Consider the following 16946-nt stretch of genomic DNA (forward strand, 5'->3'; position numbering starts at 1 on the left):
AAAAAAAAAAATTTTAAAAAAAAAAAAAAAAAAAAAAAAAAAAAAAGAAACCATATTGGAGAGCCCTGAACCCTGATTGCAAAAGTAGCAGAAAGCTTCGAGATTTCTCCATGCAGCCTCCCTACAACTTCTGCCAGGTCAGAAACATTCTCAGACTGTCTCTGGAATAGGATGTGTGGTAATTCATTAGGGTTTCAGAGGAATCTCTGTAAGAAGAGATAAACGAAGTTACGACAGCAGGAAGACTGACCTCAGACAGGACATGTACTGTGTGTGTGTGTTGGGGGGGGAGGTGTCCCTGTGCTGCACACCTGACACGCATCACTCATCAGTGAGGGCAGTGCTAGTAGCACTGCCACTTTGTAGGTGACACCCAAGTACGACAGACCCAGACTCCAACCCAGTGCTAACATAAGTCCATGCTCTTGACCCTTATTCCCCTGCACTGAGATGTCAAATAAGTATAGTCTAGGACACCTACTCAACTGGATAACGATAAGGACTTCCGGAAAACAGAGATACACCTAAGAGATGGCTACAGGTCAAACCGTGCCCAACTTTTGGAAATATGTACCCGGCTGCTGAATCAGTCACAAGAGACACGCGAACGAAGCATGCTTCTCCACACAAAAGCTTTACGGTCTCTGCATTTGAGAGGACCCTTCTACCTTCTGCCCAGGACAAGAAAAACTGGCTGCACTGCTCTGGTACTTGGACTTACTTATTCATGGATTCATCTCGCCTCATCCACAGAAAAGGGGAATTTTCTTCTTGCCTCATGTCTGAATATGCTTCAAGTCTGGACTCCATGTTTTGCAATGCTTCCCTTACATCAAGGGTTAGTCTCACCATTTCACCCTGTGAAATGGGATTCTGGGAGGAAGAGTACGTGCACCGCCAAATTCCAATATACTGAATTAGGCTTTTCTATTCCTTCCTCACCCCACAGCTCTTGTCACTTAGGGAATTTCCTAGTTCTGTCTGGACCTATGGTGTCCATGTCAGATTTCCGACCTGGTCAGTGTACTGGGCACACCAGAAGCTATGTATTATTTAGGAACCAAAAAGCAATATAAAACATACCAGGGAAATAGTCCCAAGGGACTTGTGAATTGTGAAACTGAAATGGAACCTAATATTATCGGGACTTGACAGCATTTGCTCCTCATCACCAGGTGGCAGTGTTACTAAACACGTGTACAATCTGTGTGGAGGGTTGATTATGGATTTAAGCTAATTTTAGTCAATCACATGGCTTCTGACAATATCCAGATCACTTTGACCTATAAACTGGGATCTCAGAAGACTGTGAGAAGGAGGGAATAGCGGCAGCACTATTCTCACGGGAGGGTACAATTCTCTGTGTGCCCAGCGGAACCCTGTGCGCCCACAGATCCAACACCGGAGCTTTTGCTGACAGGCTGAGCAGCTACAGCTCGTCATACTCCCCTTCATCTTTCCTTTCTTTCTTTTTTAAGTTTATTTATTTTGAGAGAAAAAGAGAGTGTGTGAGTGTGAACAGGGAAGGGACAGAGAGAAAGAGAGGAAAAGGGGGTGGGGAAGAGAAAGAGAAAGAGAAAGAGAAAGAGAGAGAGAGAGAGAGAGAGAGAGAGAGAGAGAGAGAGAGAGAGAGAACGAACAAGCCCCACGCAGGCTCTGAGCCGTCAGGGCAGAGCCCGATACCGGGTTTCAACTCATGAACCGTGAGATCATGACCTGAGCCGAAATCAAGAGTTGGATGCTTAACTGGTGGAGCCACCCAGGTGCCCCTCACACTCTTCCTTCATCTTTCAATGGACAGTGTTTTATGGTTCTTAAGGCATTCTTTGGGGTCCATTTCTCACTCCCCCTGTTATTAACTTGGTTTGAAAGTTTATTACAAAGAGTCTCTAATGTATAATACAATGGAAGCTATGCATAAAAATAAATGTCTTTAAACTTAATGATTAAGGGGCGCCTGGGTGACTCAGTCGGTTAAGCGTCCGATTTCGGCTCAGGTCATGATCTCGCGGTTCGTGAGTTCGAGCCCCGCGTTGGGCTCTGTGCTAACAGCTCAGAGCCTGGAGCCTGTTTCAGATTCTGTGCCTCCCGCTCTCTCTCTGACCCTCCCCCGTTCATGCTCTGTCTCTCTCTGTCTCAAAAATAAATAAACGTTAAAAAAAAAATAAAATAAACTTAATGATTAAGATTTTTTTCTCCTTTTCATTGCAGTTGCCCTATTTGCGGCAAATGAACTCATTTTTTATTGCTTTTAAGGTGATGGAAATTTTTTATCTCTTGATCTTGGTGGTAGTTACAATGTTTAAGTTACATTTATAAAATGTTACAAGGTTGACACTTTAGATTTGAATATGTATACTATGTATTAATTATATCCCAGTAAGAAACTGTTCAAATCCTAGAGCAGCTAGAGTTTTACAAAATTAATGTGAGTCTCAGGGTGTCTGGCTGGCTCAGTCAATAGGGCATGTGACTCTTGGTCTCGGGGTTGTGAGTTCACGTCCCACATTGGATGTGGAGCCTGCTTAAAATAAAATTAAAAAAAAAATTAGCCTGGGTCTCAGTTTTCACACACATACAATACTGGTATTAATGCTACCTTCATCTCATGATTATATAATTTATGTTGCCATGTGAAGAGCTATTCTCTGTACAATAAAAATGCTGACACCAGGTGCTACTGGACTTAAGAAACAAAGCTTAAGAGCATTTTGATTGTTTGCAATTGCCTGGAAATCTCTTCGTAGTTCTCATTTCCTCCCCGCCCTTCTCCTGGCCATGGTAATACGTGCTGCTCCAACCCACTGCAAAATCTATCCAGCCAAGAAGAGTGTGGCCTGCCACCTGCTGTACTCTTGAGATGTGAGAGTACTCTGCTGCGGTGCCGAGGCCAGACTCTGGATATTGGGCAGGTCTCTGGGAAGCTTTGTTTACCTTTTCAGAAAGCAGGCATTGACTTCCTGAGCCTGGTTTGAATTATAATACTGATCAGTAATAGGAAACCTCTTTTATCCTAAGGTCTGTGCTCTAAATGGTTCTCTGGGTCCTGGGTCTGTTTCTTCATTTGGTTCTGACAAGAACTCTGGGAGTTGGCAGTGCAAGAACCCTTAAGCCCATCATTCAGAAAGCAAAGGGGAAGTGACTGCCTCCACTGAACACCCAGGGCGGATAAGCCGGACCAGAAGGAACACAGGCAGGCTGTTCCTTCTCTCCCTCAACACATGTTTTGCAAAAATTGCATTTTATATAGCACAGTTTTTAATATATGTTTGACCTTCAGGACTCTAAATGCAAACACAGTAAAAATGAAGCTTGGGAATATAGTATTAAAAAACTGGCTTAAATCATCATCTAAATATCTAAAAACATTATGGATATATTGCTGATGGGAATGTAAAATGGTACAGCCTTTCTGGAAAACACTATGGCAGTTTCTTAATAAACTAAAACATGAAATTACCAAATGACCCAACATCTGCACTCCTGAGCATTTATCCGAGACAAATGGAAATTTCTGCACAAAAACCTGTACAGAAATGTTCACAGAAGTTTTATTTGCAACAGCTAAAAACTGAAAACTACCCAGATGTCCTTCAACAGGCAAACTGCCAGAAATGGTTAAACACATTTTGGTACTTCTACTTGACTGGGTGGAAGAGTAAAAAGGAACAAACTACTGAAAAACCTAATAATTTCAATGAAATCATGCTAAATGAAGAAAGAAAATCCCAAAGGTTTCTATATCATTCCATTTACATAACATCCTTGAAATGACATTATAGAAATGGGGACAGCTTCGTGGCTGCCAGGGTTAAGGATGGGAGGAGAGGGAAAGGAAGTATGACAGGGGAGTCAGTGTGAGAATACAAGCACAACACAAAGGATCCTTGTGTTGATGTAAGTCTTCGGTATCTTGACTGTGGTGTTGGATATACAAAGCTACGTATGACATAAAATTGCACAGAAATACAGATATGCACATAAACACAGAAGTGAATATGAATAAAACTGAGGAAATGTGAACCAGATGGGTAGATTTTACCGGTATCCTAGTTGTGATATTGTACTTTATTTTGCAAGCTGTCATCAGTGGGGGAATGGGTAAAGGGTAAATACAGAAATGGGATCTTTCTGTATTTATTTATTTTTTAAAGTTTATTTTGAGAGAGAGAGCGTACGTGTGCACATGCATGCACGCAGGAGGGGTAGAGGCAGAGAGAGAGGGAAAGAGAACCCCAATCTGACAGTGCGGAGCCCCATGCAGGGCTCAAACTCACGAACCATGAGATCATGACCTGAGATGTCTTGATTTAGACTTGGACGCTTAGCTTACTGAGCCACCCAGGTGCCCCTCTGTATTATTTCTTGTAACTGCATGTGAATCTGTAATTATCTCAAAATAAGAAGTTTAATTAAAAAGCTATGGATTTTACTTGGTATTTGTTCATTTATCAAGCCATTGGTTATAAAGAAAACTAATTTAGTCAACAAATATTTACAATGCTAAGTGCGGGGGATATGGCAACAAACAAGGCAGACAGAAGTGCCTGCCCCCACGAGAGCTTACATTCGGATGGGGAGGAGACATAGTGCACACAGTAAGAAAACAGCAAACCAGGTTAGCTGGTGAAGCCTTAGGGAGAAAATAAGGCATGGGAGGACAGGGGTAAGGGTTCTTTAAAACAGGGTGACCAGAGAAGGCCTCACCTGTATGGAGAATGCTTAAGATTTGAAGGAAGAAAGGGAGCAAGCCCTATATGGGAGGAAAGTACTCCAGGCGAAGGCAACAAGTGCAAAGGCCTGTCCTGAGGCAGGAGCAAGCGTGGCACATTTGTGGAAAGGCAGAAGGGCCAACGAGACCAGGGCCAAGCAAGCAAGGCAGGAAGTAAGAGATGAGGCAGGGGTCAGGAGGCCATGGACCAGTGACAAGGCCCTGGCTTTTAATGGAGGGCGATGGGACACTACTGGTCGGTTTTGAGCAGAGTGATGTCATGCTCTAACTTCTGGTTTATCAGGATTACTCTGGCTGCTGGGTGAAGAGCAGGGAAGGGAGTGGCAATGGCAAAAACTCTATAACCAGAGTGGAGGCTCCTGCAAAATCCAGACAGAAACACAGGGCAAATGACAGGAGTTACCATGTTGTTGCCTGTATGTATCCACCTCGATAGGTAAACAACAAATATTTTTTGTACCTCACTGATATCCTTACAAAATATTACTCTGTGTTTTGTACCCTGGGCAAAGCTAGGGCTTTAATTGTACAAACCTTATCTTGTGACCCAGATGGCGTCTCTTCTAGAGTCTCGGTGCTTCCCAGATTGGAGAGCTGAGTGCTTGGCTGTAACCCAGGGCTGGAGATATTGGAGTCGCCCATCTGATTCTGAAATTAAAAGGAAAAGTATATCATGTGAACAGTTTGCTGACTACTATTTGGCTCATAAGACATCTGAGGTTATCAGCAATGCTATTTTAAAAACAAGCAAAAATTCCCCCAAATGTTTTGCTTTGGACCCTCAGGTAAGTAACTTAAAAAATAAAATTTCTAGACAGTTGAGCACTTGGTTTTAGATAATAGTGACAATTGTTTTTATATCCCTTGAAGTGCATATATTACTGCTAAGTAGTGTTGCACTGTATGATCACATTACTGTCTTGTGGAACACTCACCCATAGGAGGTCATTTGTGCTATTTCCAGTTTTTGGTAATTACGTATAGAGCTTTTATATTCATAAAACCTCATGCACGGGTTTTTGTGTGGACAAAAGCATCATTTCTCTAGAGTAAATACCTAGTGGTGGTATACCTAGGTCATTTGGTAAAATGCATTTTTCTTCTAAATTTTTGTAGTTTTAAATTTAGATTTAGGATCCATTTTGAGTTGATTTTTGTATAGGGTGTTACATTTATGTTATGGATTTTTTTTTTCTTTTTTTGTATGTGGATGGCCAATTGTTCCCAACACTATTGGTTGAAATCATTGTATACTCTTAAAACTTAAACTAAAAAGATCTCTAAGCATCACCATCAAGATGACAGTCATTAAATGTTTTAAAATTCCTGTTAACTTATATGTAACACCAAAAGTGAAAATACTTTTGGTCTTAAAGAGAATCCTAAAAACAGATCATTAGGTGGGCACAGAGAATCCTAAAAACAGATCATTAGGTGGGCACAGAATTATGAATTCTTAGGAACTGAAGTTATTATATTTGGGCTATGTGATCCATTACCCATGTCACAATGGACACCAGAAACAGTTTAGAACACTCAGGAGACCAGATTTAAAAACGAAGCCCCAAACTTCAGTCCAGGGACACATTAATTTTGATAGCAGAGAATAAGTACATGTACTTAGCACAGCGTTAGGTACTCCAATGTTAAATGAATGGCTAAAATGCATTTATTCTATTCAAATGACGTAATCCTTATAACACTTTTTATTCAGTGTTATCCATTTAGACAGAGGTGAAATAGCCTGGGACAGCCTATGAAATATCTTTTTAAAAACATCTATTACTGAAATACAATTGACACACAATGTTATATTGGTTTCAGGTGTACAACATAGTGATTAGACAATTCTACCTATCACACAGGGTTCACCCAGGCAAGTGTGGTCACCATGCAAAGTTATTACAACATTACTGATTATATTCCCTGTGCTGTATTTTTCATCCCCATCACTTACTCATTTTATAACTGGAAGTCTGTACCTCTTAACCCCATTCAACTGCCTATGAAATATCTTATTTTCTACCCCTTTGTGCAACACCACCATCAGTATGTACTAACACATTATGGAGAATGCTTGGAATTAAACTGCATCACAAAAAAGCTCAAAACAATGTTCATAACAAGTTCCTAAGAGCAGAGGGTATACAATGTTCAGAAACATTTTCAAAATTGGGAGTTTTCACATAAAAATCCCAGCTTGTTATTTTCGGAGAGAAGCTGGACACCTTTGCAACAACTGGCTGGAGCTGAGCTGCACATGACTCTCTGATGCAGGGCCGGGTTTTGTTTGCATCAGGGCTACCCTGGCCCACCCACTACATGTGCTTCCATGGCCCATGTGGTTTTTGGGGCAGTTTAGTCTCCTCTACTTAACTCAACATGAACTACAAGATGGGCTGTGCTTTAAAAGGTCTCAGACATTTTTTTTATACACGTGCAGGGCTGTTCTCGGAAGGTTTAATCTGAGTTTGTAGAGGATACTTGCTATTTGTACAGATTCGGGGAAATGGACAAACTTTCTGGAGGGTAATTTTATTATAATATTTAGTATAAACCTTAAAAATGACAAAATCCTTCGATCTACCAATTGTATTTCAAATAGTTTATCTTAAGAGAAAATGCTGAACACGAAGACTTAGCCACAGGATATATTTCTGAGTTCTTAAGAGAATCAGAAAAGAACAGCATATTGTTTACGTAAAGCACGGGAGAAAAAACATGCAGCTATGAATACCACTCTTCTCTTTTTCAAAAAGTTTTCATTCTACCAAAAGAAATCTCACAGGGACTCCACTGTGAGATGAATAAATAGCTACTGTCATCAAGGTATTGTTCTTTGAAAAAAAAACCTGGTTACAAAAGAGTTAATAAAAGCGACTTTTAAAACTAGTTAATAATAAAACTAGTGTAGAGAAGTATACCACACACTCTGGGACACATTTACACATATTTTTGGAAGGATACAAAGTATTATCAGTGATTATTTCTAGGTGGTGGGATTATGTTTTTTTCTTTTACTCTAATTTTTAAATATGAAATACAAACAACCTCTCAACCAAAATCCAGGATTATATCCTGTGGCTACAAGCAACTCAGTAAGGGGCCGCTGTAAAGGATTGTGGCTTTAGCTATCTTTCTTACCTTTATTATTACTTTTTAATGTTTTGTTTATTGTTTAGAGAGAGAGTATGACAGGGGAGGGGCAGAGAGAGAGGGGGACAGAGGATCTAAAGCAGGCTCCATGCTGATAGCAGTGAGCCTGACTCGGGGCTCAAACTCATGAACCGTGAGATCGTGACCTGAGCCAAAGTTGGACGCTCAACCGACTCAGCCACCTGGGGGCCTGTTTCTTACCTTTAAAAAAGGTAAGTTGGTTAAAACAAACTATAGGACTTTAGGAGAAAATGTTTACTATAGAGTTGTAATTTCCCAACAGTCTTTACTATAAATCCTTCACCGCAAAGCGTGGAATTTCATTCACGGTGGGTGGGGGAGATTTAGGATTGGGGTTACATGCCATCACTGAAGCATGGCTTGCACCTCTGCCCTAGACTGTCAATCTAAGTCTCTACTACAGATAAACAAAGGGCCATCTGGAGCTGCGCGGCAGCTGAGAGCACCCATGCAAACACTTGGCTATGAATTCATGGGTCACTGTGAATTCCAACTCCCATTTGGTTGGACGACAGGCAAGTGTAGACACGAAAAAAAGCTGCTCTTTCAGGAAGCTCCACCTATTTACAGATAGTTTTCAAAACCAGAAAGAATGCATTATAAAAAGGAAGAACCAAAGATTTACAAAATTCCCAAAGGTTTATTAGTTTTAATCTAGCCATAGACATCACTTTACTTATTCCATAGCATGGGGGAATTTTCTTTACAACGGTAATTACCGTGCTCTCCATATTCTTACCTTTTGCAATGTGTCACATTTTCAGATTGCCTGCTTGACCTAGAGTTCCTTTATAGCTTTGTAGACAAAACCAAGGCTCTGTTCCTTCTTTCATTTTGTGGCTACTTGCTTCTTAGGCTGAGGAGTAAGCCAGGCCACCTCCCAGAGCACCAGCTCTGGTGCACAGCACCTACGCTTTCTGTCCCGTGTGGCACCGTGATCTAGTCATCACTAGGAATGTGTGACAGAGCCCTGGATTTATTAGCTACCTGTTCTCAGAACACAAAAAGGCCTCTATAAAAACAGAACAAGGCATCTATATAGATAGCCAGATCTCATTAAGGATATGAGAGGGAATTTGGGGGAATACAAGGTGACCTAAAAGAACAATTATTCTCGGAATTTATTCTCATCCAGTTAGGATCCTAAGTGTTCATGCATCCACTACAGAGATGACTGCTTTTCCTATATTAATTTTCAGAGTTGCATAAATTCCTCTTAATTCTCTATGAGACACTGAGGAATGTGATGCAACTTGAACTTCTCAGGGGCTCTAATGTACACTTCTCCACCTCAGAAGTGAGATTTCCTTTGGTGTTTGAATAGGACTTTTCAACCTTCCAGAGCACTGTTAGAGGAAACTACCTTCCAGAGCACTGTTTCAAAGTCTGCTCCCTAAACTCTAGATTCTTGAGATGCTGAAGTGGAATATGAGAAAAATGGTCCCATAGTTCGATCAACCTGGGAATCGGTGCTGCTGTACTTATTGTAGGGCCCCTCAGAGTCTTGAGCATTGCAAAGCCCAAAGCCCCAGGAGGATGGGGAGGAGGAGCCATGTTAACAACATTTCCTTAACTCACTTGACCAACTGGAACCTTTCCTAAGGGTCACCTGTTAACTACGTAGAGTCTAGTGTTAGAGCAGAATTGTTTGGGAAACACACCATAGAGAGTGCTTTTCACACCTGTTCCTGGAACTTTTGGTGAGGTGAGGATTACACAAAAAACAAAAGAAAAGTACTTAATCACATATGAGTAAAGAGTAAGGTGACAATTACAATTCCACTGAAACAAAGCGCAGCAGTGGAAACCTTCAGTCTGCCTCCTATGAAGTGTGAAGCTCTCAGGGGCCCATGTCAAGTGAAAAGTCAGGGCAGTTCCAAAGCCACGCAGTTTGAAGACCACTAATGAAATGCCCACTGCGTGACGCATAGTGGACGGTTCGTAAGTGTGTAGTGAATAAGTTAACAAATGCACTACAACTTCCATTTTATTCAATTTCAGGGAGAAAACGCCATCCTTTCACTTTTAAACTAATATACAGAAAAGAAAAAAAATCTAGAAAAGCTTCACACGTGGGTAGAATTCCAAATAATGCTTAATGAAGGCTGTGAACCTACCACCAACTGCAGACCATAAATATACCCTTTGTATTAGCAGGTGCAAATGATCAGGCTACACATATTCCTAAGCCCTAGCAGAGGCTGCAGGGGTGAAGAACAGGCAAGAAGCTTTTGAAGAACTACCTGCTGCAGGCTAACTTTTGCACCCTGAAACCATTTTTCAGTAATTTTATGGGAATAGAAAAAGAGCATTCTAAATCTTCACACCAAGTCAAGGGCTTGGACGTAAGCAAATTTCTTTCCCTTTTAGGCTAAAAACTGTAAGACATGTATTCTTTCTGGACTAATTATCTCTGCTGGCCTAGGGGTGACTTCCCCAGCACATGCCCCCATGCCCCCTCCCCCTACTCCCCACCTGCCTCCTTCTCCCCTCTTGGTCCTCCCAGTCCGTCTCACCCTCTCATATTCATCCTTGGCTCTGCTTAGCATCTCCAGAATGTCGATGGGCCTGTGGTCACTGCAGCCGTTAGCCTGGCTGGGACTCTGTTTGTCCCGAGCAGCTTGCTGGGACCGCCGTGTCTCCTCTTCTACCACACTAGAGGAGGAGAACCAGATTTTAGAAAGACTTCTTTAGGCACAATCTGACCCACGAAGTCTCCTGGTGTTTGTCTTCTGAGGATGCGGGAAGAATGTCATAGGGTACGCTTCCTCCGAATACAATTGCAGGGCCTCGGTCTGTATTGGGAGTACATAACTAACTGCTTTACCAGCTCATGTGCAACAATGCCAACTGATGTGTCTCACTGTTAGAAGGGCAGAGTACAGAATTCTTTTCTAGAGATGGTAGGAGCAGATATGTTAAAAATGACCAAATTATTTCTCTTTTTTGAAGTCTCAAACTCAAACTACCAGGTGAAGTACATTTTCAAAAGCATGTAGTCAGCAAGACACAGGCAGGGTGCATAGCTGAGCAACCACTGTGGCAAGTCTGTACTGACACTGGACTGGGGGAGGGGGGAGAAGGAGAGAGAAGGAGAGAGAGGGAGGGAGAGAGAGGGAGGGAGAGGGAGGGAGAGGGAGGGAGAGGGAGGGAGGGGGAGGGAGGGGGAGGGAGGGAGAGGGAGGGAGAGGGAGGGAGAGGAGCTTCTTAAAAAAAAAAAAAAGATTTCAGCAAATCTTCAAAGGTTTCCCTTATTCTCTCCTTAGAAATCACCAAGTGGGTGGTGAGGTCAGGGTGATCATGGCAGTGCTATTCATTCTGATTGGTGCTCAGGCTAATTCTGCACTTGAAAATAAAGCAAGAAAAGTTGAGGGTTAAGAATGCCAGAGAGGGCTGGGGTCTTTTTCTTTTTAAGATTCATTTAGGTTTTAATCCCAGCTCTAATGAACAGGATTACCTGCCACAGGATATTATGGGCACAGCATAACTTGATTATTGTATAAGCTGAAAACTTTCTGGATGGTGATAAGGACGGGCAATAAAACAATTCAGTAGCAGAAGATCTGTTTCTTGGTTGTTTTTTTTTTTTTTTAATTTTTTTAACGTTTATTTATTTTTGAGACAGAGAGAGACAGAGTGTGAACGGGGGAGGGTCAGAGAGAGGGAGACACAGAATCTGAAACAGGCTCCAGGCTCTGAGCTATCAGCACAGAGCCCGATGCGGGGCTCCAACTCATGGACCACGAGATCATGACCTGAGCCAAAGTCAGCCGCTTAACCGACTGAGCCACCCAGGTGCCCCCTTGGGTTTTTTTGAACAACAGGAATAGGACAAGAATAGGCCACTTTAGTGTCAGTTCACTGCTTTAAAACAACCTGCCTAGGAGCTCCCATTCATGTGCGTGGGATGGTTCTTTTATTTGAAAACACTGGGTTAAACAGTATTAAGCACTTTTTTTTTTTTTTTTCAACAGCAGACTCATTCTGAGTTTTTAACGTACTAAAGTATATTTGATTCTCCAAGAAGGGTGGGCTTATACATTTCCCCAAATTTACTTGACCAGAATCTTCTCCTAAGGCAAGATTTCTGTTTAGAAGATCTTGCTTTGCAGTAATGGTGTTATTTCTCTATCTAGATGCTTATAGCTCTGAATACGATGATTATTTCTGAAATAAATGTACAGTCACAGACTTTACAGTAGAATGAAAGAAGACTGGTATGTGATATGAAGATCAGACCAATTAGCATCCATATTGTCTCATTTATATCCATACCAGTCAAGAAAGACTATATGGCCCCAACTGTGAGGCCTGTTGCAAAGGAGAAAAAGACTGGAGAGATATACGTTGGTTATTTCTTGATGGTAGATCACAAGCAATTTCCCGTTCCTTTTTTATCCGTTTCTTCATTTTCCATAATTAACAGGCACTCCTTTAATAACGAGGGAGAAAAAAAGAGTGCTATTTCAAGAGACTTGTATTTGTACTCAGTTACAAGCTGCACCAGCTTGAATTCACCTTCATTGAAGACTCCGGTCACACAGCCTGTTTCTCCTCCCTCTTGCCAGGCTGCCTGGTTTGTCCATCCTGGTATTCCCCTCATCCCTGCTCCAGACTGTATCTGGATCTGTAATTTTGGTTCAGTTTTTTTTTTTTTTTTTTTTTAAATAAAGTAAGCTTTATGCCCAACATGGGGTTTGCAATTCAAGACTCTGAGATCAAGAACTGCATGCTCTACTGATTGAGCCAGCCAGGCGCCCCCCAAAAGAACATTTCTTTCTTTCTTTTTTTTAATTTTAAAAAAATGTTTGATTTTTGAGAGAGACAGAGTACAAGCGGGGGAGGGGCAGAGAGAGAGGGAGAGACTCAGAATCCAAAGCAGGCTCCAGGCTCTGAGCTGTAAGCACAGAACCCGATGCGGGGCTTGAACTCGTGAACTGTGAGATCATGACCTGAGCTGAAGTTGGACGCTCAACCCACTGAGCCACTCAGGTGCCCCAAAAACATTTCTAATAGTCACCACTATTAGACCAGTGGAACAGGCCTCTTTACAATGTTCACTTCTGCTTTCAACAGCATGTCCAGGTGGCAAGAAGGGACAGGAAAGATGCCAGGACTCTATCAGGCCTCTTCCAATCCAAACTCTCTGAGGAGCACCCTCTTCTCAAATATGCCCTCAAGACTACCCACAAATCAGGAATAAGGCTCACTTCCATGAGTTCTCCAAATTTCAGTCTTCGTAGGCAACCGTTCAAACAAGTATTTATTGTTAGGAAGAGTTTCTGGCAGGGTGGATTTCCTCTTTAGGAGAGTCAGCATTTCCCAAGTTTAGTGGATTTTCAACCCTGCCACTGACCAGAGAGGATTTCTAAATTCGGATACAGTACAGGTTTAGAGGTGTGCATGCTCTACCGCAGAGCTTCTCAGTTTTTATAAACATCTTTTGGAATAAGTCAACTTCTTTACTTGGAGAATTTTTATTATATTGCAGCTGTTGAAACAGTGATTTAACAGAATGGGCACCGACAGGCACATTTATTGAGACACAAACACAATATGCCAATACACACCTGTATTTCTGGTGGGCAGAGATAATATTCTGAATTATGTAGCAAACAGAGGCTGTACACAGGCAAAGTCAGAGCAAAGAAAGATAAAGCAGTCTTTTCTTTATCTTTGGTGACCACGACACCATTTATCACAAAGTTCATGTTAACATATAAGGTGTTCTCTTCGGCCATAAATAGGCCAGGCACTTGAAAACTCATTACTAACAGTTTCATGAGGGCACTCTCTAATCACTTTCAATAACTCCCCTGCTTCTAGTAAAACCAGCTGGAAGCGTAAGCAAATGTGCTTCTTTTGGGCATTTCTTGTGAAAGAAACTCAAATGCTCCTTTTCCCTTTTGCTTTCTGTTTCTACTTCCTCATCCTACTTTTGGTTTCAGTACAATATTTTCAGATAGGCCTTCAGTCTTCTGCCTCATTTACCACCTGAAGTCTTGTATGAGGGGTACCACTGGCCCTGACAGTTTAGACAAAAGCTCAAAATGGTTTCCTGTAAGTGGCTATTAAAGCTAAAAGAAACATATTTCTTACTTGGGGCCCAAAAGTTCTCAACCTGCAGGAGAAAGTCTATATACTAACATATTCCAAAGTTTAGATATTTCAGAAAAATATTCTGGATTTCAGGATAACCAAGAATCAATACATCTGTGTCTTCTAAGTAATTTGAAGTAAACTGCCTTTGCTGTCACTTTCAAAAATACAAAAAGTAGTCATCAAATAAGTAAATGGCTTTGTAAAAAAAGTAGTTTTAATTCATTTCCAGGGAAAGGTGTTGTAAAAATAAAGTGTGCTCAGTTGCTACGTGTCCAACTTCGCAAAGCTCAGATGATGACCTTGAGGTTAGTGAGTTGGAGCCTCACGTCAGGCTCTCTGCTGTCAGTGCAGAGCCAGAGAGCCCGCTTCGGATCCTCTGTCCCCCTCTCTCTCTGCCCCTCCCCCTGCTCTCTCTCTCTCTCTCTCTTTCAAAAATAAGTAAAACATTAAAAGAAAGGGAGGAAGGGGGCGCCTGGGTGGCTCAGTCGGTTGAGCATCTGACTTTGGCTCAGGTCATGATCTCGTGGTCTGTGAGTTCGAGCCCCGCGTCAGGCTCTGTGCTGACAGCTCAGAGCCTGGAGCCTGCTTCTGCTTCTGTGTCTCCCCCTCTCTCTGCGCCTCCCCTGCTCATGCTCTGTCTCTCTTTGTCTTAAAAATAAATAAACACATTAAAAAAATAAATAAATTAAAAAAAAAAAAAGAAAGGAAGGAAGGAAAGGAAAGGAAGGAAGGAAGGGTGTTTCTAGAGAGGCAACATGTTTTCCAACATGACTGATGCAAGTTCATTTGGAACAATGTCTTCAGGGGTGTATGCCCACAGTAATAAACACAGCCTATCCTGTGAGCTCACGGCCAGAGCCATCAAAGCAGAAGGCGGACAGACATCCAATCAGGACATGACAGTGGTCTTCGATTAAAACTTTGCTTTAGCCATATGGGCTTCTTTTAAAATGCAAATATGCCTGGAATTGAGGTTTGGGGCTTATTTATTTACACTTTTATAGAAATTAGTGTGAAATTGGACTGTTTCTTAAAAAATTAAGACAGTTTTCTTCCAAAGATGTAGATAAAAATCTTGCAGGAGAACGAAAGGAATTCCGATGATGGGGTGGGGGTTCACACCTCTGGGGAGATTTAGGCAAAAACCGAAAAGGAAACACGGGTGAGCCAGAATACACTGGTGGCCGCAGCACCGCAGGCCTCTCCAGCGCCACGGTGTCTCGGGCTCCCAGAACCCAGACCAGCAGCACCAGCAGCACAGAGAAGCCAGATGAGGGGTGGCTCCTGCGGGCTAGCTTGAGAAAAGACAGTAAGCCACCCTTTAGAACTCTCATTCAATGAAATTGCTTTCCAATTCCAAGATTCTGACATACAAAGCATCTCCTGGAACACAGCCCATCAGTGAACTGGGGGACCACTACACCTAGAGTCGGCGCCACAGCGGAGTTCATGTCAAGGAGGCGTGGGCAGGAGTTCTCTACTGGCTGCGGAGCGCCGCACCACTCCTCTCGCCAGAGCCTAGCGCCACCTGCCTGTGCCCTGGGCGTGATAGTGTCCTTTGGGGTCAGCCCTAAGCACATGCTTAACAATAAGGGTTTGGTTAAATTAAGATTTGTCTTCAGGACTGGATAAAATTACAAATGCCACAGAGGACTCTTTAGCGTAAACTGGAAAAAGGCTGTTGAACTGAAAAGTAGGAGGTACAGGGTGATCTGTTTTTGTAAAAAAACCACCACACACACCGACCTAATGTACAAATAAAAAGACGGGAAGGAAACAGACTAAAACACTAACAATGGGAGTAGTAGGGTTACAGATAATTCTAGTTTTAAGCTTTTCTGCCTCTTCCAATTTTTGGACAATAAGCAGGAAATCAGGGGAGAAACAAATTAGTAGACTCAGTAGCAAACAGAAGCGAGGGGGAAAGTGATTTTTCATCTCTCATATATCATTAATTAGATCTATGTTGTAAAAGAAATACTTACTCGGCCATGAGTTTGGCTATGCGGTGACAGTCATTCTTATCGTAAAACCAGATGCTGTATATTGACACTTGAAAAACAAAGGAGAAAAAAAGATAATGGGAAATGCGGTTTCAACATTTGAGTATATGTAAATACTATATTATTACCACGGAATGTCAGAGAATTTACCACCAACAGAATTTACCATCAAACCCTCAAATTGTTAAGAGTTCCTCTAAAGAAAAAAAAGCCTCTCCCTTAAATTGCTTAATAAAATTATTAATAAAATTAAGATAGGTAAAATATTCAGATGAAAATTGCGAAAGAAAGTTTTCAGACATGATTTCCAGATCTCATTGAGCCTAAGGTGCCACTAAGTGTAAGAGGTACCATTATTTTCTGTGTTACCAAGAAAGGAAAGTGCTGTTAAACTAAGAATCAACATTGCGAGATGCATTTCAAATTGACAGTGAAATGTGAAAAAAAGTGTCTTAATTATCGAAAACCAAGTTCACCCACCAGCAGAACCAAACAACAGAACCTCCATCAATCTTTCGAAGCTTGAAATATGGAATCAGTAATTACAATAAAAACAAACACCAGCTCCAGATCCAGCCTATGATCAACATCGTTCACGCAGGAAATGGAAATGCTGGGGCTGAGCTCAGCCTATCACACTTCTTTTCCTTTTTCATTCCCAGCACGTGTGGTGTGATCAACACTAAGAAAACCTTCAAAAACTATTTGGTGAATAGATAAATGAACTTTATAATTAAAGGTTAACAATACATAAAAACCACTGTAAACACTTTTTGGATAAGGTGGGACAGAAATACTGAATTATAAGTCAAAACAAACATATGAATAGCTATGGCTCATTGCTACCACGTGCGCCCACCATGATACTCACAGCTTGGCCCAGGCTGCACCTTCCTTCATACTTAAAATGACTGGTACAGGCAGTGCAGATA

The 16946-nt window shown here is 41.7% G+C and overlaps 1 protein-coding gene and 1 long non-coding RNA gene across 5 annotated transcripts in view; one reads left to right on the plus strand and one right to left on the minus strand.

The window, feature by feature from the left end:
* Nucleotides 1–5412, plus strand: part of LOC125929478 (uncharacterized) — a 19295-nt gene extending 13883 nt beyond the window's left edge. The window contains exon 2 of the long non-coding RNA XR_007459872.1: nucleotides 5284–5412. This is a non-coding gene — a long non-coding RNA (uncharacterized LOC125929478). The remainder of the gene's footprint in view (nucleotides 1–5283) is intronic.
* Nucleotides 1–16946, minus strand: part of DCP1A (decapping mRNA 1A) — a 56502-nt gene that overhangs the window by 12381 nt on the left and 27175 nt on the right. For all 4 annotated transcript variants that reach the window (XM_049640707.1, XM_049640710.1, XM_049640708.1 and 1 more), the window contains exons 4-6: nucleotides 15997–16063; nucleotides 10426–10564; nucleotides 5267–5380 (exon numbers count right to left, since the gene is read on the minus strand). In XM_049640707.1, the coding sequence (XP_049496664.1) occupies nucleotides 5267–5380; nucleotides 10426–10564; nucleotides 15997–16063 (320 nt within the window). The remainder of the gene's footprint in view (nucleotides 1–5266; nucleotides 5381–10425; nucleotides 10565–15996; nucleotides 16064–16946) is intronic.

This window comes from Panthera uncia, chromosome A2 (assembly GCF_023721935.1).
Source record: "Panthera uncia isolate 11264 chromosome A2, Puncia_PCG_1.0, whole genome shotgun sequence".
Taxonomy (NCBI): Eukaryota; Metazoa; Chordata; class Mammalia; order Carnivora; family Felidae; genus Panthera; species Panthera uncia.